The sequence below is a fragment of the Uranotaenia lowii genome, chromosome 3 (assembly GCF_029784155.1).
Source record: "Uranotaenia lowii strain MFRU-FL chromosome 3, ASM2978415v1, whole genome shotgun sequence".
NCBI lineage: Eukaryota > Metazoa > Arthropoda > Insecta > Diptera > Culicidae > Uranotaenia > Uranotaenia lowii.
In genome coordinates, this window is record NC_073693.1 from 56,572,323 (window position 1) to 56,597,866 (window position 25,544).

Genomic DNA, 25,544 nt, shown 5'->3' on the forward strand with positions numbered 1-25,544 from the left:
AAATCTGTAGATAAAATAGCACGAATTTATCCGCCCTGGATACGTGATGAAAAAATTCTGGCAATCTTAACTTAAACCCTTTTGGTTTCAAGGGCCTAGTATGAAAATCTGGTCGATATTTAAACCCTGCATGATTTGAAATGTGTTGCAGAAATTTATTTGCTACTTAAAAAGACCCAACACGCTATATCAGATCCTTCTAATTGATAACTGTTTCAAATGATTTTTTTTGTTTCGATTAAAGTCGTTTTACCATCTTTATGGCATTCGCGACTTTATCAACGGTGCATTTGGCGGATCGTTATTGAAAAACTTATCCGGTACAACTGTGTTCGATGTTTGCTTTTGGGCTCGAACTCGCGGACATCGGCTCAGGAGACAACAGACTTGGCAACTTAGCTATATCACAAGCCCACCTGTTTCAAATTATTATTTGAACATTTATAACAGAATAATTTTGGGATGATTTAAAATTAAATGTCTATCGGAATTATTTTATTAATCTCTTTCACAAATATTGGTCCACTTCACTTCTTCTAAACTCCACATGCGTCACTTTTTAGTTTACGAACCACGTAATCAACTTGCGCAGACGCATCCTCCTCATTTCCCACACACCTTTAGATGAAAAATTTATTTTTCCTGATCGTTGACTCTGTTTACTAAGGTACCGGCACTAATTTTGAGTTCGTTCTCGCAGGTCGGCGTTTGTCAACACAAATTTTTCTATTTATAGTCTTGTTTGGGTGTTTCGCGTTGTTGATGTCGTTGCTTTTGCTGGGCAGCCGGAACAAAACGTGTGAAAAATCTTAAAAGGTTGTTTCGAAACACGCGTCGAATGACGACTACGACTGTATACATTTTCCTATTGACTTGCTAGTGTATTAGTAGAAAACCTCTGATGCGATTGAGACGAATACCAATATGCTCTCTAGGGGCATTAAATCTGCCGCAAGCGTTTGAAATTTTAAAATCTACTCAAAAAATCAGTACCATTTTCACCGAATAACGTTACGGTTGGTCGGGCACGGATTTTTCGCGGATCAAGTTTTTATTCCACGGGCACTAGTAGTGGTAACGAATGCGATTTTTCCCGATTCATTCATTCATTTAGCAGCCGCAGCCGTTTCACCTTCGCCCAGGCACCGCGGCGATACCTTACGACAAATATTTTGTTTGTTTGCTATCGAAATTGTGGGGAGAGATCGGCTTTTTTTTGCCTCGGCAGCGTCCCCTATTCAGTGGACAGAATCGCGCGGCTCGTGAGCGTTTTGCTGACTCGAGATCGAATTTTTTCACCACTAGTAAAATTGCGGGCCAAGAATTTTAAACGATACGACAGAACGTGATTATTTGAGAGCAGCACACCGTTTGGCGTTGCGTTGTGGCGTGGAAAAGTAGTGGAGAAAAAAAAGTAAAACAGAACATACCAGCGCCATGTCAACGCTGCCAGATGCTGCTTCTAGAATGTGACATTCCAGCAGCGAAAAATTAAGGTGGAATATGTGTGTCCTACCGATGTACTTTTTTTTATCTGTGTACCTCATATTCTGAGCGTTCGAGAACATATGTACGGGGACGATTTGTGGGAGGAAAGTGACTTTTTGATGTTTGGTGATCCGTGAAATTCCCGTGAATATTGGTGTTGCCAAAAGAATCTGCAGAACTTGCGAGAATTTTAATTCTTCGGAAACCAAAAAATAGTGAAGATCAGTCGAGACAAAAAAATTAACTACGTTATCACATATGCGTGCTTTTTAAACGGAATAATCTGGTTATGGCTGAACATTTCATTGAAGAAATCCATTTACAATAACAAAATTCTCGATTTGTAAAATTGTTGATAGCAAATGACTCAAATTTGTTAAAAGCTACCTACCGCAACGGACAATTTAGAAAATAGAATTGATTGTTTTTTTAAATCCATTTTTTTGTAAACATGGTTATTTGGACATCATCCAGCAAACACTAATCGTTTACTTCCCTTTAAATGTTTTGCTTTTTCACTTCAAATTGAGCGGAAATGTTCAATTTGTTCTGAAAGATGCTCGTGGATTGAAAAATTGAGTATTTACTACCGCAGTGAATATGTTTCCTCCTTCGCTAATAAATTGAAATCTTAAGTGCTACCTTTTTTGAAATATCGGCGAATTTATCATAAATGTATCCAGACGATTGCAGAGGGTCAATACGATATTTTTTTTAAATTTTCAATTTCCGATTTTTTGAAATATTTTCGATGCAAAAGAAAATGAAAAAAAAAAATCGTTTGCACAGTTTTCTTCAAAATACATCATAATCAAATCGATAGCTGACAAAACCGATGATCATTCATAGAAGTACTGTGTGTGAGTGGTGGAAAAGTATGCAAACACTGTCAAAAATGTTAACAAAGTTCAAATCAAGCATTGTAGTGAAGCACATGATCGGTTAAGGGTCATCGGGGAAGTCAAGGGTGGATCGACGAAATGTCAAAAATATTTTTACTCCGACAAGCTGAAAGTGTTGCTTTGTAATGAGTCATTCTAATCTAACCTCAAACAACAATTTTTTGCTAGTTCCAAAGCTCGTAAGCTGTATAGCTTGTACCGAGGCAATGGGACAAATGATTTCTGATGAACGACAAAACTTATGAAATACCCTATTTCAAACAAACTCCAGCGTTTGAATCCCATACCATGTCTGCTCGTGGCAAGCTCTCGACATGTCGTACGTGTAGTGTTTGTACGTGTTTGGTACGTGTTTGCTGGTTGTTTTGTATGAAATATGATGATTTCCAAAATTCTGCCTCAGTTTAAAAAACAACAATTTTAAAAAAGAAAACTTAACTCTAAAATTAATTCATCGGATGCTAATATTATAAATAAACAAATTGGAAGCCCAGTATCATAAGTCACGATGGTCATCAGATTTACCAAATTAAAATCTAAAACCTAGTATCCTCTACATCATGGGTGGCCAAACCATGGCCCGCGGGCCACATGTGGCCCGCGACCATCTTTTTGTGGCCCGCGAAGCTCATTTTGAAAAAGCCATGTTCTAAAAATTCTTGGTCTACGTATTTCATTTGCAAAAATATGTCTGAATCTACTCTTACTAAAGTCAAAACATAGATCAAATAATCTCTGAAGTGATTTTAGGCAAAGGGGTAAAAGTGAATAACATAAAATTTCGAGAAAACGCACATTTAAATTGTTGCGTTTGGCCATTTTCCATACATTTTTCAAACATTTGCAATTTTCTTTCGAACGTTAAAGTATGCGAATATAAATTTAAAATCTTTGTCTTTGTCGTATTTTAGGCTTCCAAAAATCCTTTCATGATTATATTTATAGAACTTACACAACATTCTCGTTATATTTGCATAAATAAAACAAAATAACAATACAATTTGAATTTTTTTGTGCAGTTTGGCAAAAATGGTGAATAAATCCGAGCATTTTTCAATGAAATCCGGTCAACCGAGCCGGATCGGACTCTTCCCAAACCGGGCAACCTGGCAAGCTTAATCTTTACTCGATGTGACCTAGGCAAATGTTTTCATAGCGTTTTAATAAATCTGTTATTATTTTTTTTTTCGAATACTCCAGAACATTTTTTTTGGCCCGCCAGACAATCTCATTTCTGAAATTTGGCCCGCCCGTTGAAAATGTTGGCCACCCATGCTCTACATTATAACTAGAAATTTTGTTTTACAAAAATTTTTGTTGTAATGAAATATTCTATAAAAAACCAATTTCAGCCTCAATTATATTTTGTGTTTCTTGTTCTTCTAAATGCTCAAACATCACATTCAAAAACGTTTTAAAAAATTACACAAGGCCACAAACTTAACATCCTTCGAGGTGCAAAGAATTTGAAAGCTAATTTTGACTAATTTGGATGCCCTGGATCCAAATATGCAATTTTACAATCAGTATTTGTTTTTCGGATAACTTTTGAAAATATTTTAAAATCATTTAAAAAATTTCTGCAGTTTTTGACAAAACTTAAAAAAAAAAACAATAACTAAAAATAAGAGAATAAATCAATTTTCAACTTTCCTTAAGACTTCAAGTAATTTTGAGTTCAGCGAAAAAGTTATAGAGAGCGAAAAAGTTATAGAGGTTTTCAATTTGTATACTCTTCCCCATTTTTAATAATATTTTAATCCAAATTTAGTTTTAGATATTGTTAAAGAAAAAATCTAATCGTTTTGAGGGTTCGAACAGATTTTGTTAAATGAATTCAATTTTTTTTAAACTTTAATCAAAATTTCAGAAATACTTGTTATTATATCTTTCCAATTTTTATAAACTGTAGAACTCAATATTTTTAGATCATGCATCATCATCTTTGGAATATTATTCTTTAATTTAATAAATTGCGCATAATGAACAAATTCAGAATCAGGTTTTTTTTCTGTAACTGTAATTTTGAGACTTCATCTGTTTTCAATGACTGATTTCACTTAAAACTGATACATTTTAAAGCTTATAGACTCCATATCACCAAAACGCAAGGTGATAGACAAAATGTGACAATAGATTCGAGTTCAGAATACTCAAATCTACCAAACAATCATTCAATCATAGGCACCAAAATGCTGTTTCTTTAAGTTATCAATTATATTAATTTTAATTTTTTTTAAATAACACTAGTTTACAGCATTTTTGAACTCAGTAAACTGAAGGTCATTTCTAATGTGAAATCGGGCGCTGAATCTGAAAATGATATTCAAAAAAATCTCAGTAGAACCGTTTTTGAGTTATGCTCCAAATATGAAATTTCGAAAAAATTAAAAAAGTTCTTGTACTTAGATTAAAATATCTCGGACGGCATAACAGTAATTTGAAATCCCTCTTTTGCATATTGAAGGTGAACAAATTTTCTATCGATCATCTGAACACTGTTTTTGAGTTTGACCAACAGTATTGTTGATATTAGTGACTTTATGAGAGAAAAAATTATGAAAAACGCATTTTTTAAGAGAAAATTTTGTTTCAACGAAAGTTTTAGACTCAATGGTAGCATTTAAAAAATCTGATTTTCTTTTGCGCTTGAAAATTTATTCAAAACAAAGATTTCAAGTGGTTATAAATCGAAATCGGTTGAAAATTGAAGAAGTTATGGCTACTTTACCATAATAGTATTTTTTGTAGTTTTTCATAATTTAACGAACCGCAGTACACTCTTCATAGTATAGGAAGAATGAAACATGATAAATCTCACTCGCTCCAAGTCAAAATTATTTATTAGCTTACCAGAAGGTCACATGCCAAGTTTCAGGAAGATCTGACCATAGGGAGGGGTTGCTTGAGTCTCAGACGTGAATAAAATTTTGAGGTATTTTGCCCGGAAGGAACGAAAAATACTGGTTTTTCATAAATAACTTCTCTCATCACTAGCAGATTGTTTTTTATGATTGATTTTATTAAAGCCTAAGTTGAGACAAATATTTCACCCGAAGACTGTAACTCGATTGGATTTGAAACAGAAAAGTTATTGCGGTTCAAAGATTGTATTTTGGTCGAAAATTCTCGTATAAAACGCAATGCGTAAAAAGTACTCATTGCGTGTTGGACAAAATTTACGGCCTTTGAACTGCAATAACTTTTTTAGTTCAAGTCCAATCGTGTTGCAGTCTTCGGGTGAAATATTTGTCTTAACTTAGGCTTTAAGAAAATCAACCATAAAAAACAATCGGCTAGTGATGAAAAAAAGTTATTGATGAAAAACCAGTACTTTTTGTTCCTCCCGGGCAGAAAACATTAAAAATTTATTCACGTCTGAGACTCAAGCAACCCCTCCCTATGGTCAGATCTTCCTGAAACTTGGCATGTGACCTTCTGGTAAGCTAATAAATAATTTTGACTTGGAGCGAGTGAGATTTACCATGTGTTATTCTTCCTATACTATAATAAGTGTACTGTGGTTCGTTAAATTATTAAAAACTGCAAAAATTACAGTTATAGTAAAGTAGCCATAACTTCTTAAATTTTTAACCGATTTCGATAAATAACCACTTGAAATCTTTGTTTTGAATAAATTTTCAAGCGCAAAAGAAAATCAGATTTTTTAAATGCTACCATTGAGTCTAAAACTTTCGTTGAAACAAAATTTTCTCTTAAAAAATGAGTTTTTTATAATTTTTTCTCTCATAAAGTCACTAATATCAACAATACTGTTGGTCAAACTCAAAAACAGTGTTCAGATGATCGATAGAAAATTTATTCACCTTCAATATGCAAAAGAGGGATTTCAAATTACTGTTATGCCGTCCGAGATATTTTAATCTAAGTACAAAAACTTTTTTAATTTTTCCAAAATTTCATAATTGGAGCATAACTCAAAAACGGTTCTACTGAGATTTTTTTGAATTTCATTTTCGGATTCAGCGCCCGATTTTACATTAAAAATGTTGGTCAGTTAATCAAGTTCACGATTTTTTTTAAATTTTGTAAACTAGTGTAATTAGACGAGTTTATTGAAAAAAATCCTTCTAAAACATTTAAAAAATATCTTTTTTCCTCATCATATTTTGTTCCAATTGTCAAATAAATTTATCTTATTTTAAAGATAAACTATTTGAATCTCATGAAATATTTTTCATAAGTTTGTCTTTGTTTTTCCAATCCGAATTTTTGTGTTCCTAAATTTTTAAACAAGATATCCACCTCCTGTCCTTTTCAGGACCCAATATTCCAATTGATAGAGACAAAATATTCAGATTTTGATGTTTTTAACTTTAAAACCTTTTTTTAATTTTTAATTTTATTTTTACAGTTTCTTTATGATCATTTTCCAATCTGTAATTTGGATCTATTGAATATATTTTCCTTGGTTCCAGATGTTTTTTTTCCAAATCGAGAAATCGCTTTTCTAATCGAGGTATTTTTTTTCAAACTCAAGATACTACAGCGGATTTTTTAATTAATCCTTCCATTGAAAATGATAAGTAGAAATCAAAAATAAGATAAATTATATTGAACAATCATTATGATTTTTCTAACAATTTTTTATCATCATTTGTTTTTAACGTGATCTGCCATTCATTTGAAAATTTGGATTTATTTTTAATCTGGTGTCATATTTTATGTGAATATCTGTGCATTAGTATTCATGTACGAGCTTTATTCGAAATTTTGATTTGCTTTCCTTTTCTGGTGTTTCGGGAATATTGATTTCAAATCTGAAATTTATTTTCAAGCAGATTTCTAGTTCAGAATAAGGAACAACGTTTCGAATGATTTATCAATGACGGAAACAGCATTGATTTTAAACATTCATTCTGGTTCGTTTTGAAAATGTTGAATAATTTTATTAGTAAAATTTATTATTTTTTAAGTTTGTGTGATAACCATAAGTAAGAAAATGGTTAAGAAATCAGTTTCCTTTTTTTTTTGTTTTTTTGGTATTTTTTTATTTTTCGTTGAATTTGAATTTCAAAAACCTCCCCCCCCCATGGGCGGGTCCTTCGCACGGGCCTGGAGTAGGGTCTAACACTTTCAAAAAATCGATTTTTATTTTTTTTATTTACTTATTGAAAAACATTTCAAGAATGTTGTGTCAAATTTTCAAGTCAATCGAAGCAAAACTGTAGAAATTATAGGCCTTTATCTCCTTCTATCTAATACTGCAAGAATTCTAGAGCAGAAACTTTAAACGCGTTTTCCTCGAAAGCACATTTTTAAAGTCAGTGGACATCGTCATTTTAAAACTACTTCACCGATTCTTTTCAAATTTGGAACATATTTTCAACATATAAAATACCAAACCCCAACGATTTTTTTTACTTTGGGGAGATTTTACAGATATAAAATGGCGCATTTTTTCGTGAAAAATCGTAGTTTTTTCTTCAAACAGCCACAAAAATTCCTAAAAAAAATTGTTGAAATTAAATAAAATCGTTGGGGTCCAGAAAAACATTTATTAAAAATATTTTGCTCTGATTTTTTGACTTCAGATGATTCTGTGCTGAGATACAGTGTCCACCGCAAATCCTGTTTGCTAAAAGGCATCCTCGAAAGTGCTCCGTCACCGGCTCATTTTTCAATATTTTTCTACGAAAAAATTACTAAATGTTCTTTTAACAATGCTTTGTATAATGCAAAATTTGAATACATTTGTTTAAACGATAGCTCGAAAAAAAATCGTGAAAATTGTGTTTTTTTACCCATTTGACCGTACTCCCCCCTTAAAGTGCAAAAATGGTCAATTTTGACTCAATCATGTCAAGTGAATCTTCATGTTTCAAACTATGTATGGTAATATTTTTAGATTTTTAGATTTTTTTTCATTCTGTAAGATCGAACGAAAACTGTGATTTTCCGAAAAGTATAAGAATAACTGGGACAAAGGAAACTTTGTAGTGTGTTTTCTCAAAAACAGCTTCGATGCACTTATTTCCCTTTGGCTTCAAGGGCTTTATACAAATTATAATTTATAAAAAATCTTATTGCGAAACTCGCTTTTCTTTTCAAATCGCAAACAAAACCAATATTTTTTGCACAATTTTCTTTTTCAAAACTTATTACTGAAGTTCAATTTGTTTTATAAACAACCAAAAAGCATATGGAAAAATGATTTTTCTATGTCCTTTCACTTCATAAGTCAAATAGTACAAATTTTTTTTCATTTCAGTTTATATATTAGTTTGTATTTTGTTTGAGCTTCTAACAGCATGATGTAAAATCATATTAATATGTGCTTCGGTAGCTGCACTCTATTTGCGATCAACGCACCGTACGGTCCCCTACTTTTATAAAAAACTTCCAGATCAAAGGCATACCTGGTGCGTTTTTTTCGCTGAGAATTTTTGCTAAAAATTGCCCGGTGACCAAAAACGATTCACGATATGGAGTGAGATTTGTTCAAGGTACGAGACCCAACGAAAAAAAACGACTCTTGTTTACACAGTAATTGATGGGAGGGATTAAATTATTTTATATGGTGGAATTTTTTTGTGCGCTGCTTTTCGCGGGCTTGGAATGGGATGATGTCGACTTTGGCACGCCGGTTGTAAAATTTTCCAACATAATGCACATCCGTCAAATGAGGCTGGCAAAATGCGAGCTGACATTCAACGGCATGCCATAAACCGGAAGCCCCAGGCCGGGCCAAACAAGGCGATTAAAATCACCGAAAATATAACGTGGAAATAATTAAAATTTAATGCATCGCTGAATGAAAGTTCAACACATTGTGAGGTACATAAAAGCGGAATTATGCTAAGGCGATAAACGAAATAAGTGCTCCTGGGAGAGAAACCCGGCTGGTTTGGCATGTTGAGCAGCCACCAAATTTTGTTCCGCCATGTCAGCTTTGATTGAACAATTGGGCCAATTGTTCAAAGGGAACCGATCTGGAGTCGTTTTGACTGGGGGACCTAAATTTGTTTTTCTAAAGGCCTCTCTTCTGTTTATATTTTCGAAGAAGATGATTGTCGTAATTGTTCATTTTTTAATGGAAGAGGACATCATTTAAAAAATTATACAATTTATACTGCCAAACTTACGAACCAAAGTTGTTAAATTTCATTTTAACTTCAGTTTCCTGTTTGAAATTTAGGGGGATCGAACATAAATTTAAAAATTGATTACCTTATCCCTTATTTGATCTGAAAATTAGAAAAAAATCTCGAAAATTGAAAGCGAAGTCTTATATCGAAGACCCAAATATGAATCTAGAGTATGAATTTATACATTTCTTTGATTGTAATAAAATTAAATATCAGGACAATATACGGCATTTTTAAGATCAGCGAAACTCACCATCTTGGGTGGCGTGAGATAGCGCAATTTGACTTATACTCGTTTAGCCCATTCACCCAATACCCATATTGTGAAGTTTCCATGTGATTTTTAGTCGTTAACAGCATTTTAAAGTTAAAAGGAAGCCACCATCTTGGATTTCAAGGTGGCGTCGGAAATTGAAATTCGACTTCTACTCATGTAGCCCTTTTACCCAATTCCAAAATTGTAAGAGTTTCATGTGATTTTAAGTTGTTTACAACAATTCAAATTTAAGCAGAAGGCGCTATCTTGGATTTCAAGATGGCGTCAGACAACGAATTTCGACTTAAACTCATGATATCATTCAACCGCGTGTAAACCGCGTGTAGTTGACTTGCCAGAAGTTTATCTATTTGTATGGCTCTAATAAAACCATTAAAAGGTGATACGGTCAAAATTTGGTCAAGGGGAAACGCGTGTAAATCGATGAAATCGTTTATTTAAAAAATCAAATTAAATTTCTTTTTCAAGTTTAATAAGTATACCATTTAGGAAAAATATTCAGTAGTTTTTTTGGTCCTTTTTAGGTTCCGATTGACAATAGCCCAGTATTTCTCATTTGGGCGGAGCTCTGGCGTGTTGGGAGGGTTCTTGTCCTAGGGAACCACCTGCACGTTGTTGGCGGCATACCACTTCAAGGCCTTTTTACCGTAACGGCAAGATGTCAAATACGGCCAAAACAGTACGGAACAAGCGTGTTTCTTCAGGAAAGGCAGCAGACGTTTATTCAAACACTCTTTCACGTAAATTTCTTGGTTGACAGTCCCGGAAGCTATTATAATACTGCTTTTCAAGCCACAGGTACAGATGACTTGATATTTCTTTGCGAACTTTGACAGTTTCATGTGCTTGAAAATATCTGCTATCTGTCCCCTTCCTTTTGCCGTATAAAACTCCTGTCCCGGAAGCTGCTTGTAGTCGGCTTTGACGTAGGTTTCGTCGCCCATTACCACGCAGTCAAACTTTGTCAGCATCGTCGCGCTTTGGTCGTCACTACCTTCTTGTAAGTCTTGTAGACGATACACTCAGCTTATTTGCGGCATCTCGGAGAGAAAGGTTATGGTGTTACTTGAAACTACCGGCAACTCTCTTTGTCGTCTCAGTGGCTTCCGGTTTTCGATTTCCCCCCGATCCAGACTTCTTGGCTATCGACAAACGTTCCCCAAACACTTGAATTATATTTGTAACTGTTGATTTGACAATTTTCAGCGATTTTATCAGCTTTGCGTGCGAGTAGCTCGGATTTTCGCTATACGCGAGCAAAATTTTGCTACGCTGCTCTTCTTCCTTGAACGGCGTTTTGACAGCTGAAGAGTGAAATCCAAAATCAAAATAGGAGCAACATTCTTCAGAGACATTCACGCACACATACACACACACACACACACACACACACACACACACACACACACACACACACACACACACACACACACACACACACACACACTCACACACACACACACACACACACACACACACACACACACACACACACACACACACACACACACACACACACACACACACACACACTCACACACACACACACACACACACACACACACACACACACACACACACACACACACACACACACACACACACACACACACACACACACACACACACACACACACACACACACACACACACACACACACACACACACACACACACACACACACACACATACACACACACACACACACACACACACACACACACACACACACATACACACACACGCACCCACACACACACACACACATACACACACACACGCACCCACACACACACACACACACACACACACACACACACACACACACACACACACACACACACACACACACACACACACACACACACACACACACACACACACACACACACACACACACACACACACACACACACACACACACACACACACACACACACACACACACACATACACACACACACACACACACACGCACACACACACACACAGACACACACACACACACACACACACACACACACACACACACACACACACACACACACACACACACACACATACACACACACACACACACACACACACACACACACACACACACACACACACACACACACACACACACACACACACACACACACACACACACACACACACACACACACACACACACACACACACACACACACACACACACACACAACACAAACACCTTCAAAATAAGGGGTGTTCAGGTTTTTTAATGCAAAATTGAAAGAAATACGTCAAGTTGATATTGAACAAATTTTTATCGTATCACCCTTTATCCTTAATACCCATATTGTGAGATGTTTCATGAGATTTTCAGTGGTTTACAGCTATGAAAAGAAATGCAGAAGCCGCCATCTTGGATTATTGATGGCGTCAAGCATCAATTTTTTTCTACTACCTACTAGCTTGGCCCTTTCACTCAATACTCATGCCACTTGCGGTGATTCGAAGTGCTTCAAAACTTGATATTTTTTTCTTTAAACAACACACATAGCTTATCAAATATGCTTGAAAATGGGAATTCTTATTCAAATATGTGCAATAGACCGCTGCAATATGCAAACTTCAAATTCTAAAATTTTTACACCTCCCATAAGTTTTTCTAATTATTTTTGCTCCCGGAAATAGCAATAAAAATTTTGGAAGCGATCCTTTCAGTTCTGAATTAGAGCAACGAGTTGTAATTACATATGTATGGAAAATTGTATGGGAAAACAAAATTTTCCATTCAAAAATCGCCAGGGATGTACTGAAGGTTCCAAAAAGAGAATTGATTGATTTATAAAAACTTTGCAAAAACATTTCATGCAATCATTAACAGCTCTTGCAAGCAAAGTCCGCCATTTTTAAATACTTTTCAATGGGTTCAGATTTAGCAAAAATGAAGTTTAAGAATATTCAGAACCAAAAACCAAAGACCGACTCAATTTCAAGCTTATTTGAATTTTCTGGAGGAATAAATGTGCAAGAAAATTTTCTTCCATACAAGTTTCCATACAAAATTGAAACGCGTTGCGCTAACTAAGGAATCAATTCAATCATCTGAAAATTTTACCCTGATGCTTGGTGACCCAAGAGGCATCGAAAAAACACATGGGTGCCAAGAATCATTTTTTGCAGTGGTTTTATTTGCATTCTAGCCTAAGCATGTCCTGTTTGGACATCTTGATCGAGAACTGTCACCTGCGTGCCTTTATAAAATATGCAAATAATGCTTTGAGTAATCTTCTATGTTTATATTTTATTGGAGTTTTAATAGAGTATTCTGAACTTTTATAAAACGTGAACAGTATATTAGTATATTTAATAAAAGCTTCATAAGCATATGCAGAACAACCTGAATTAAAAAAAGAAATGAAGGTTGAATCAAGAATTTAAGCGTTTCTAATGGTTATAATAAAACAGTTTTAAAACGGGCTGCAATAAAATGCCATAAGACAACCACAAAAAAAATTCTAATGCTAGTTGGGTAAATCTGTGTTTCTAGAGCTATCCACTAGACCACCTCGACGCTTTCTTCAGCAAACTTATGAGTCCGGATAAAATACAAAGTTTGTGAAACGAAAAAAGTTATAATAATTTCATTGGTTGGTTCAAAGATCATAAAATGTCGGAGAAATTAACAATTACTTTAAATTTTTTTAAGAATACTTGTAATTTTGAGACCTTGGATGCAGTTTTTCCAATTGGTTTATTCTATACTTTAATAGTGTTTTCTTATTCTACCGTAAACGGTCCTAATTTTTCGCAGTTGAGGGTTTTTAAATGTTTTGAATTAAAAAAAAAAATATCTTACAATGAATATGTACAAAATTTTGTTTACAGTTGGGCCAACTTCCTAAGTCAACGGCAAAAATAAAAAGATCTCAATTTTGAAGCAAAAATGTAGAAATATTACAACATTTGGAAACAAATATATGGACCGCACTTATTCTGCGCATATGTCCCATATTTTGCGCATCAATAAAACTTATTTAACTATTGGTAAGACAATCATTTAATTTATCTGTAAGTATTGCAAATCGTGAAAAGGAACCAATTAAAGCCACAGATCTTTGAATCTTCAACTGCTTATAAAAAAGCTGTGACTAAATGTGTACTGATGCACTGATTTCACATCTTGAACTTTTGTACCATCTCGCGTTTTTTTTCTGCACATTAGGAACATAAGTAAACGAATGGTGTCAAATTCTACGCATCGGTAAAAACCATTGTTTTAAAAAATGTTGTTTTCAAAAATTGTAAACAGTTATGTTGAAAATGACTGAATGTTCCTCGTAAAGGCGGCATTGAAACACTTTCGCTGTATCTACTGCTAACGGCAAATAAAACATCCCATTTTTAAGTAAAAAGAATCAAATTGAAGAAAACCAGTAAGGCTGGAACAAATTTCGAATTCTTCTTTTGTCACTCAGAGTTGGAAGATCACAGGGGGGGGCGACAATAAAAAATAATGCGAAAATCAAATGAACTGGAATAAATTGCACAAAAACTTGTATGCAACAACATTGCATATTATATAATCGCACAAAATTTATAAATCAAGTACATTTTTAACGAAAATTTCAATGAAATCAAGAAAAGCAAAGGTTAAATAACTTCCATCTTCCAAAATTTGTTTTTTGGTCTTGTAATCTTTCGGATATTTTAATTTTTTTCGAAATTTACATAAAATACTTCATACTTTATTTATTTTCTCCTTCGGGTTTTTCGGAAATTTCGAAGGGCGAGGGGGGGTGACGAAAGAAGAAATTGATATTTGTTCCAGCCTAACTTAAGGGAGATTCTGTTTGTGTTATTGATATTTTATTCTTCCAATCAAAAAATATTTCAGTTTGAATATGAAAATATGCAGAATTTGGGCAGGTGACGGTATTACTTTGCTGAACCAATGCACAATGGGGAAAAAAAGTGTACAAACCGTGAAAAATTTATTATGTTCCGTCATGCATGAACTAAATTTACCCTCAATTCATCTAAATTTTTCAAATATTTCAGAAAAAGCATGTTTAGACTGGAAAACTTTGAACAAAATAAGTAGAGGGTCCATTACACAGAAAATTTTTTTGACTATTACGTGTCACTGAAACTGCAACCTTTAAAATAAGTCAACCTGTAATTAACAAAGCCTAAAATTTTTATAATTTTTTATTGAAAGTTAACGAAATTCATTTATTATTACAGCAAATGTCCTGTAAAAAGGTTTTATACTGAAATTTAAAGGTCACGTAATTTGTTTTTCGACCTTTAAAATTACGATAAATGTCCTGCTCCTTTTTGTTACAGGACATTTGCGTAATTTTACAGTAAATAATTTTCGCTGTGTAGTACAAGATCCCATGCCAAATTTTTGCCTGATCGGACCACGGGAAGAAGTCGCTCAACGAGCCTAAAAATTGTATGGGATTTCGAGTCATTTTGTTCGGGAGAAACATGAAAAACCGTTTTTCATCAATAACTTTGATTCCCTTCGTCCGATTTCTTTTGAATACGGGTTTTCTTGAAGTTTAAACTATGACCAATATTTCATTCGAAAACTGCATTTCGATAAGAGTTAAGATAAAAAAGTTATTTTTTTACATTTAATATCCGCTTCAGATACAACACTTTGGATACCCCTTCTGACCATTTTTATATAATGCTGAACCATTTTGGAGATGAATTTTCTGAAATGGCTGATGTTACATGGCCGAAAGTTGCGTTTGCACTTACCCCGCAGTATGGGTTGACAAGAGAGTGAATATTATTTTCACATCTTTCAGGGTGTACTGAAAATTTGTCTTAAATTTTCTGCGTTCACTTGAATAGCAGTCTTAACCACTCACCTATCAACGAAAATTCAGATTTGAATGCCCTTTTTTCTAGGTAAAATATGCTAAACAAAAACACACTGTTTATATCTAGTACGTTCTTGAATTGGCGTGTAATCAAACAGTGCAGTGTTTTAAGTGAAAAATTTAAAGAAAGTTTAGTTTATCCATGACAGATTGTTTGTTTAGGCCTAAACAACAATTTCTAGAAGAAGAAATATTCTTTAAGTTTTATGTAACAGAGAAAAGTTGAACGTTTGCACTCGCCCCGGGTTTTCACTTACATCATAAATTTTCAGATTTTTGTTTAAACCTTCTGTAATACCAAAAACTGAATTTTGGATGAGATGGGAAGATGTCCTCTGGAGGGTTTATTAGTTTTCATGTGTGCTTAAAAACTGACGAATAGTGACATTGTTTCCAATTTTAGTGTTGCACTAGTTATGCAAGTTATTGTTTTCAAAAGAAAACGTCTACCATGGCGACCGTCACAATTTTTTCAGCACTTATCCGGGCTGGACAAAACCGAGCTATTTTATCTAAAATCCTGGCAAAACCCGGGCATTGCATTTCAAAATTGTCGATCAAAAATCATGGCAACTTTTAAGCAAATATTAACCGTATTTAAGGCGTCCAAAGAACCTAGAGCGCCGATGTGGTCAAGCGGATAGGCTGGCGCGAGTCTGGATTTGGAATGCCAGGCGTACTGGGTTCGATTCTCGGTATCAACAAGAAAACTTCTGGGTTCAAATCCTGTAAGTGGCCGACAGGTAAGATGTGTTTTTTCTTATAACTGACTATATTATATATTTAGAATGTTCAATCAGTTTATTTGTCTGATCAAGAAACAAAATCAGTTGCCAGCTGGCCAGGTATATACACGAGTGCGGAATACCTGTCATTAATAGATTCATGACACTGAAAATGTGATGAATTTATACGATTGCGAAATTTATTGTCTTGTTCTCCAAATAAGACTCACACATACAAAAAACACATCCATACAAGACAGTTCACACGAAGCCATGGTATCGGGTATGTGGTGATTTGCATTGAAGATTAGCCGAACTCATGATCTAAAAAATGCAATTCAGCGCATACGTTGGCGAAGCTGTGGTGAATCCGTGCACCCATGGTGGATTATCTACATTTATGGCTTCCAGAAAACCTCTCATGATAATTTTTTTGTTTCGATTATAGTCGTTTTACCATGTTAATGGCATTCGCGACTTTATCAACGTTACAGTTGGCGGATCGTTATTGAAAAACTTATCCGGTACAACTGTGTTCGATGTTTACTCTTGGGCTCGAACTCACGGACATCGGCTCAGGAGACAACAGACTTGCCAATTCAGCTATATCACAAGCCCCATGATTATTTTTTGAAAAATAGCTCATAATAGCTTATGCCATGTTTTGTGTTTAATATCCGGGCAATATGACAACCTTAGTTTAAAACCAAAAAAAACTTGAGTGAACTTAATATCCAAACTTATGTAACGCCGTTTCTTCAGTGTCATTGAAACGCTGCTCGAAATGCTTAGCTTTCATTGGATTCAAATTCCACACAATGATTTAGGAGACAATTGAAACCCATTCACGGCCACTTTAAGCAATAAATGATCAAATTTGAGCGGGTATCCAGCCAGGGTAGTAAATTTTTAAAGAAAACAATTCAATCCAGTTGTTTTTAGAGGAACGTAAATAATCGCTTCGGCTGCGAAGGTGTTAAACACTATTCTCCAGACCCCGAGCGATGCAAGCTGCTGCTGCTCCCTATTGACTGGAATGCGTGTTGCTCGTGTTTAGGCAGTTGCATGTTTTGAATATCGTTCCGACTGTTGACTGTTGTTTGTATATATCATCTCTGGCCCGGCATTTGGAGGTTTGGGAACTTGGATTCCGAGCACTGTGTGCAAATCAAAACGACCTCTGTGCGATTTTCCCCATTCTAGATCGTGGGGGGCTTCTCGACAATTCTACGGATTGCCTACAATATGGAGCCGGTTGTGTCCGACCAAAGTCAAAAAATGGGAGGAAAACCGTTTGTCCATGGTTCATATTCCGATACCGTTGCGAGAGAAGGATTTCGGGGATTTTGTGTTTGTTTGCATGTTCGATACACCACCGCAAAACTTCTCATCCGCTTGCATTTTTCCCTTCCACCCACAGAAAGAACCATGTTGCTGCCAGAACTGAATTTGCCGATGGATTGGATATGCATCATTTCGTTCGGTGTGTAAACCAGGAGATTAAATGTTGGAGAAAGCTAGTTGAACAGCAGTAGAAATAAAAAAAAACTATGTGTACTTCATCCAACGACCGGTTGAGATAGAGTAGAAAGAGATCAGAGCAGATCCGTTTAAACGGAGAAGGATTGGTTGCTGGATGCTGCAAGTGAAGTAAACTGAAGTGCGGGTGCCAGGGATTATAACTCTGGGTAGATGTTCGTTCGGATCGGAATTTACCACCGGAAGCAGTAGCGGCAGTCGGATTAGTCCGGAAGTGTGTTGCACGGACAATTTTGGGGCCGGTTGAAGTTGTTGTTGTTGTTGTTGCTAGTATTGTTGATACTGTTCGTCCGGCATTATGACTACCAGGGGGATTAGGCGAAAAAAGTCGTACTTGGCCGAGATAAAGGTAGCCGTTATTGGAGCACCTGGTGTGGGCAAGAGTGGTAAGTGCTGAACAGTTGTTATTGATGAGGAATCCATTTCATTTGAATTATCTTTTAATTTTAACATCATTTCATTTTTTTCCAATCTCTCTTCGAAATCTAATAATGGTAAGAATTCAAAATCACTGGGAAAATGAAAAATCGCTAACGTAAATTCACCCTTTTTAAAATATGCAATCATACGACTTTTTGGAAAAAAAAAATTGAGAAGAATGGATAATTAATATGTCATTTTTCAAAAAAAAAAAAATTATGAGCAGCTACTAAAGGGAGGTAATTCTGAATGACCTAGAAGTAAACTTGAGTCCATGCTTTTGTATAATTAGTGGAAGCCCATATCGATGTCCAATTAACCAGGAAAAGGCAAACAAAACATGCAAACAATATGGATTTGCCTTTCACGAATTATTCCAATATTATCCTGATGAAAAATCGTTGTTTGTAGAGATTGGTCGATCTATAAACATGAAATCTCTTGACCAACTGTATCAGGGAACTTTTCTTATCAAAACAGCAAAATATGACTTTTAATATGCTCACAATTTCATTTGACCCTCAAAGGGGTAGGGGGAAGTGTTCCTATATGCGCATATAGGGTAATATGCGCATACAGCCGATTGACGATATGGCTGGAGATTCATCATATCTAATCAGTGCAATTTGAGGGCAATACGCTTTTAACACATGGCATGAACAAATGAAATTGTTACATTAAGTCAAAAAAATTTAAAAATTCAAACAACTTTTTTGTCAGTTTTGTTATAATATATTGAACTTTAATTATCGTGCGTACAGATTCTGCGAACAAAGATTTTAATGGTTTTTCTTTCTTATTCATCTGGAAATCGGAAATTCAACAAATTGAAGCTTTTGGAAAGTTGTAAATGATAAGATATTGGAATAAGAGACGGGTTCTGAATGCCCATATCGAGGCAGGTTGAATGCCAATATCAAGAAAAATAGATTAGTCTTATAAATTTTTTACTTTTTATCATTTAAACATTAAATCTACGCTCAAATCAAGATTTTACAGCGAAAAAAGCAGAACCTCATACTGATCCGGTAATAATACGATATGAACAAAATATTATCATGAAATATGGCCATAATGCATAACTATGTTTCATGCAAAAGTACTAGTGATGTAAAAAATTTCACCAAAATTTCAGCCTTGACGTATGCTTAACATCCAATTCCACCATTTTCAATGAAATAGTATCAAAATATTGCAAGTGTTAATGAAATATAACTAAAAATATAAACATGCGCATTTAGCCCGCCAGTTTCGGAAATCGGCTATTTTGACTTCATTTATTATTAAATTATTTTCACAAACTCTGTAGAAAATTTTCACAGAAAAATTGTTCTAACGTATGTAAAACAGATGTCCGCTAGTGTGTATATAGTTTTTAGACTCCTATCTATTGGAATATGGGAGAAAATGTGTGCTTTCCTTAATATGCGCATATAGCCCGCCTCTCCCCTATAAGTGAATTTATTTGGTGGCAAATGGGAATTAGTACATGTGTTTGGAGCCAAAAGGATAAAAGTGCAAAAAATTTAAAAAAAAACATGTTTGGTCTCAATTAACGTCCGATTTTTTTTTAATAAAACTGTTGTCAAATGATATTTATTGCATTTAAGAAGATCATACTTGTTACAAAAGGTCATAAAAATATCAATGAAATGTTTTGGAACACAAAGATGTTCAAGTGCTATTTTCTTGATACCAGTTTGTTTGCATTTATACCTCATTGCCCAGCTAACATGAAATCGTAATAGAAATGATAATCCAAATCGAATATTAAGACATTTTCAATAACTATCGTAAACACGTTGGTATTGAGTGATTTCCTATCATTCATTTACGACCATCTTTGCTCGAAAAAAGTTGAATCGGATAGCAGTTTAGTCAACTCGTTAATATGTCTCCAAAAAGTTGAGAATATGCTAATTCAACATTTACAATTTGAGTGAACTGATTTACGATAAATGGGCGGCCCTTCAATTGACATCCTCTCCGGTTTCTTCCTTTGACCGGTTCGTAAAAAGACAGTCTCACCTATAGAGCTATAGCGTGGATCAATTCAACTGATGAGTTGGCATCGTGGTAAGATACCGGACTGTGAACTCGAAGGACTGAATTTGAAATCTCGATCGAGGAAATTTTTTTTTTTCGTTTATTTTGCTTTATGTTGGAAAATCGAATTGTTGGAATCTTGTCATTGTAGATATATCGCCTCCACTTCTGTAGCTATATGCTATTTTGGTAAGTTTAATACAATCTTTTTATCTGGTATATTTGTTTGAATAATTCTGTTGTTCCTGCGTTATACCTTCATAAATGTTTGCTGGGTGGCTCCAAGGGCCTCATTTTTTATTTCCCCCGTCTCAAATCATTCACAACTTTCCAAATCAATTCATACTTTTCAGTTTTAGGAAGCAAATAATAGGTATAGTTTTACAAATTGCGAAACGTTTCGGCCTTTGATCTTAGCTTTCTTTAAGGGATATCTAAAATATTTGTTTTGATATTTTTTTAAATACATTTTAAGAAAAATTTTCTTGTGTTGTACTCAGGGATGATAAATATAACAAAATGTCGTTAGACAATCACACGGAAACAAAGTCGCTGTCATCGGAACGGACGGTCATGTAGCTGTCATGTCTTTGTTACTTTTGGCGCTTGTCATTCCAAAAGAATGTTACTCGAAAAAAAGTCGAATGACATTCGGAAAAAATGTCACGACTTGCTTAAAGACCGGGACGGTTACGGAAAAAAATGTCATGATCATCCAAGGTATGTCAGCAATAGCTAGAATGACATTCTTATTTGGAAATGTTACGACGACATCGACATTTTTAATGTCACGAAATCTCAATCATAACATTCATTAAAATGTTATGAATTTGACTGTCGCAAACGAAATCCGATTTAGATCGATTGGATTAGTATATGATTCGGATATTAATTAGTTGCCTTGTCTTCGAGGCGATTCAAGGGGAAATTGAAACATATTAATGCTGATCAGCACCGATTTAGACCTGCGATCCCTCTAGTGAAAGGGTTCGTCTTGTAGGTGACGAAAAAAGTGTCGCAAGTTCGCTTGTACAAGCTTCTATTGTAAGTACCGCGAGATATCAGTTTCACTCCAATTTCAACTTTTGACCGGTCAAGTGAAAGGGTTTGACTTGATGGTGACGAAAAATAGAGTCACGAGTTTGCTAATACAAACTTCAAGTGCGAGTATCGCGAGAAATTAATCTAGCTCCGATATCGGTTTTCAACCGGTCACGTGAAAGGGTTTGATTTGTAGGTGACAAAAAATAGTGTCACGAGTTCGCTAGTACAAGCTCCTAATGTTAGTGCCAGTAGAAATTAGTATAACTCCGATTTCAACTTGCGACCCCTCTTGTGAAAGGGTTTCACTTGTAGGTGACGAAAAATAGTGTAGCGAGTTCGCTAGTACAAGCTACTAGTGTTAGTGGGATGGGGGGGAGGAATTCACAGGTTATCTAAATTTACTTTCTGTTGGTAGGTAGTAAAAGTTGATTTTTTCTCTTTTAAAACTGTAAAATGTTACCAAGTTGTTGATGTTTCAAATAAATCCCAAGAAACTCCAAACAATCAGAGTCACAGAAAATCTTCTCAGAGATTTAGGCAGAGACCACAGAATTCTCGATTTTTTTTTGTCAAAAACACAGATTTTTTCCGCATCTTTGCTCAGGAGGCAACTGACTTGGTAACTGAATTATATAACAAATTCAAGATTGATGACATGTGATCAAAATGCTTCCAATCAAATGCTACTCGCTCATTTCTTATACCTTCTCTTTTAACTTTCTATCCGTTTATAAATTCCATTATCTTAAAATGTTTATTAACAAAAGAACATAATTTCAAAAAAAAACTTCCACCTATACGGTCGATAAATTAAATTTACAAACATAATAACGGTGATCAAGCTTCTCATATAATGAATTTATATGGAGATGAACAAGATAATTTATTAATATTTTAAAAACAAAATTAAAAAAAAACGTTCTACTATTTTACAAACTTATTTTTAATATTTACTGATGTTTCAAATTACAACTTGTTCAAATCTGCGGAACGATTTAATTTTTGCTTTAAAATATATCTGAAATAAAATTTTGTTAATAAATTTGTAAAATTCCCAACAAATTGTTTTACAGAATTGAGAAAAGCGAGCAAATAGTTTTAAAATTTTGTATAAAAAATATAGAATTTCCTTGAACTACGTTTACCATTTTTCAAAAGTTTCAGGGATTCAAAATTAACCAAAATTAGCTCTTGCTTGCTTTGCCCTTCACAAAAAGCGTGAATTACGTGGCCTAGTGTAATTAATCAAAACCCTTTGAATGTGGTGTTGAGCATTTAGAAGAACAATAAACACAAGTTTTATTTGAGGCTGAATTTAATATCTTTAAGAATATTTTCGCAGACTACACGGCAGTTAATTCATTGAATCACCGAAAAAAAAAATAAATCCAAAAACGAGGAGATAACACGAACGGTGACTTAAACATTTGAAGATGAAGAATATTGAATATCAACATCACGATCAACATAATGATTATCGTTTATCATCAAAATGATTTGTAACAACCTAATGGATGCACTTGTTTCAAGATTTTGAGTTTCAATACTCTATTTTTTTAATTGTTAATCCAAATTGTTTATTAAAAATAAATTTCAATTCGTGTCAAGTCTTGTAGTTTCGAAGTATGAAATGTCTTAGGCCCAAAGTGATATAGGACCAAATACCGCTCGAGGCGAGATAATATTCACACTTTTATTTACACTTTTTTCAAACACCTTTTTGGATCAGGTGATGTCACGTTACTACGGTAAATTCCTTTCTTGAACTGAAAAATTAACTTGGAAAAAAATCTTCATGAGGGGGTTAAATCCCAACCAAACCCCTCCCCCCCCCCCCCCCGTCCACACGGCCTTGCTTGTAGGTGACCAAAAATAGTGTCGCGAGTTCGCTAGTTCTAGCTACTAGTGTAAGTACCACCGATAAAATTCAGTTTAGCTCCAACCCCAACTTGCGACCTTGACATGTCGATGAAACTCGACATGTACACATGTGCTCCAGTATGTGCCCCCCCCCCCCCCCGTGAGGATCCGAAAAAGCATGCGAGTTATTCTACTCTACACCCAAAATATCAAATTCCGAATCAAATTATGGCTAATCAAGAGTAACAATCTAAACTATAATCTTATGCCAAAACCTCAATACCCTTCCCAAGTTCAAAATTTTTCTACATTTTTCCAAATTTTCTCATTTATTTAAAAAAATTAAGGTCTGAATTTTAAATTAAATTAAACCCATTTAGCTGAAATCGTAAACAATGTAAATGCGATTCGTAAATCCTACCAAATAAGTAAACGATCGTAAAAATGGTCACTTAAAGTCGGTAGAAATCGGAAACAATAAAAAGTCTATCATGTTTGCTAATTTTTTCTCCCGAGCGGAATTTAAGCGAGAAAACAATCCTGTTGTTCTCTCTGCGATAAGCAATGCAACTGGATTGCTAGAAATTAGATGGTTTACCTATTTGGAAAAAAATGTCCAATGAGAGAAGCCGCAAATATTGTCGCTAGCATCGGTTTACATGCATTGAGAGCAAAACTTGTGCTCTCTCGCATACTTTAGGAATGTACGAATGAGGTGTTGAATATCGTCCAATTTGTATTATTTAGCTTAAGCCAGAAATAAAAATAAATGCTGTTTTTCGAGTTCAATGCGAATGGTTCTATAATGTTTAACAATTTTTTTTGATAAATATTCATACAAAAATGTTTGTTATAGCATAGCCTTTTAGGCATAAACCATAATTTCAGAACCCAATAGAATAAATTCTGCTTATTTAATATATCTTAGTTATTTGAAATAAATTTGATTTGTTTTCATCTAATATTAACTTGTTTGATTTGAGTGTTTAAATTTTTTTTTTATGAAATGAAATGCTCTCGTTTAAAAACCTTATTTATACTCAAATCAACTAAGTTTTATCTTCTAGACTCTTCGAAAAATTCAAATATTTTTACCATCGATGAAAGCGAATTAAGCAGATTTATTAGGTTTAGGACCAAATTTCTAAAATTGCGATTAAATACGAAAACTTCTGATGTAAATGAACTTAAAAATTAACAATACTATTGTTGGAAACAAAATTTGTTTAATTTTTTTTGTACTCGTGCATTGTTGGGCAAAAATAATCATAGGTTAAAATCAGTCTCCAGATCCACCTCCTCCTATCCCATAAGTCGTTTCTTCCTACGGCCTTGTTTGTCAGTATTGTGTCATATTGGTAAATTTTTTGTCAAATGTTTGTCGTCAGGTTTTGGTCAATTGATTGTCAAATTTTTATCATATTTTTTTCATATTTGTCATAATGTTGTAAAATATTTTTCACATTTGTCATAGTTTTGTAATTTTTGTGAAACTTTGGTCAAATTTTATTTTCAGTTTTTTGTCATAATTTTGTTATTAATGCCATATTTTTGGTGTAATTTTTTTGCCACATTTGCCGTATTTTATTAAAATTTCGGTCATTTGTCACTTATTCGTTTGTCATATTTTTTTCATATTCTTTCTGATTTTTAATCGTCTTATTGTAGTTACAGTCTTTTTTTTCTATTTTTGCCGCAGTTGTTATATTTTAGTCATTATATTGACTCATTTTGATCATATTTTTGCATATTTTTTCAATGCTTTTTAGTAGGGGAGAGTGGGGTATCGTGGGCCATGGGGAAACGTGGGCCACTTTTAATATCTCAGATATATGTTGAGTTAAAAATCTCAAACCAACTGTCATCGTCGTCGCTTTGCGTGAGCGTATATTTCTATATGTTGTTGACTTAAATACGCATCATATGCTTCTTTTATTTATCAAGCTAAAAAAAGTTAGAAAAATTTACTTAGATAGTTAAAGAAACACCCGCTAATTTCATCGATGGGGAACCTAAAGTGCATAACAAAAATATGCTCATACGCTTATGATCTTAGTTTTTTAATGATCTTTCACGTGGAAAAGGATTTTTTTGATGAAACATCAATAAGTCACACAAACGCAACCAATTTGCAAATCATAGCTTGTGGGGAATCGTGAGCCACACATCTTGAATCACCTATATTTTTATGTTTTTATACATATTCAGAACTTAAAATACGTTTTTCATATCTGTAAAGTTTTCTTATGCCAAATGAAGAGTT

The 25,544-nt window shown here is 34.4% G+C and overlaps 1 protein-coding gene across 5 annotated transcripts in view; it reads left to right on the plus strand.

Moving 5' to 3' along the window:
* The first annotated feature begins 990 nt into the window (after positions 1-990).
* The window catches only part of LOC129751067 (ras-related and estrogen-regulated growth inhibitor), a 40,169-nt gene continuing 15,615 nt past the window's right edge, over positions 991-25,544 (plus strand). The window contains exons 1-3 of one of the 5 annotated variants that reach the window (XM_055746335.1): positions 1,008-1,074; positions 16,250-16,390; positions 17,793-18,297. In XM_055746335.1, coding sequence (XP_055602310.1) covers positions 18,210-18,297 — 88 coding nt within the window. In that variant the 5' untranslated portion in view covers positions 1,008-1,074; positions 16,250-16,390; positions 17,793-18,209. Of the gene's footprint in view, positions 1,075-1,101; positions 1,497-16,249; positions 16,391-17,601; positions 17,723-17,792; positions 18,298-25,544 lie in introns of those variants that run through there. The other 4 variants (XM_055746336.1, XM_055746333.1, XM_055746332.1 and 1 more) reach the window with 4 other exon arrangements.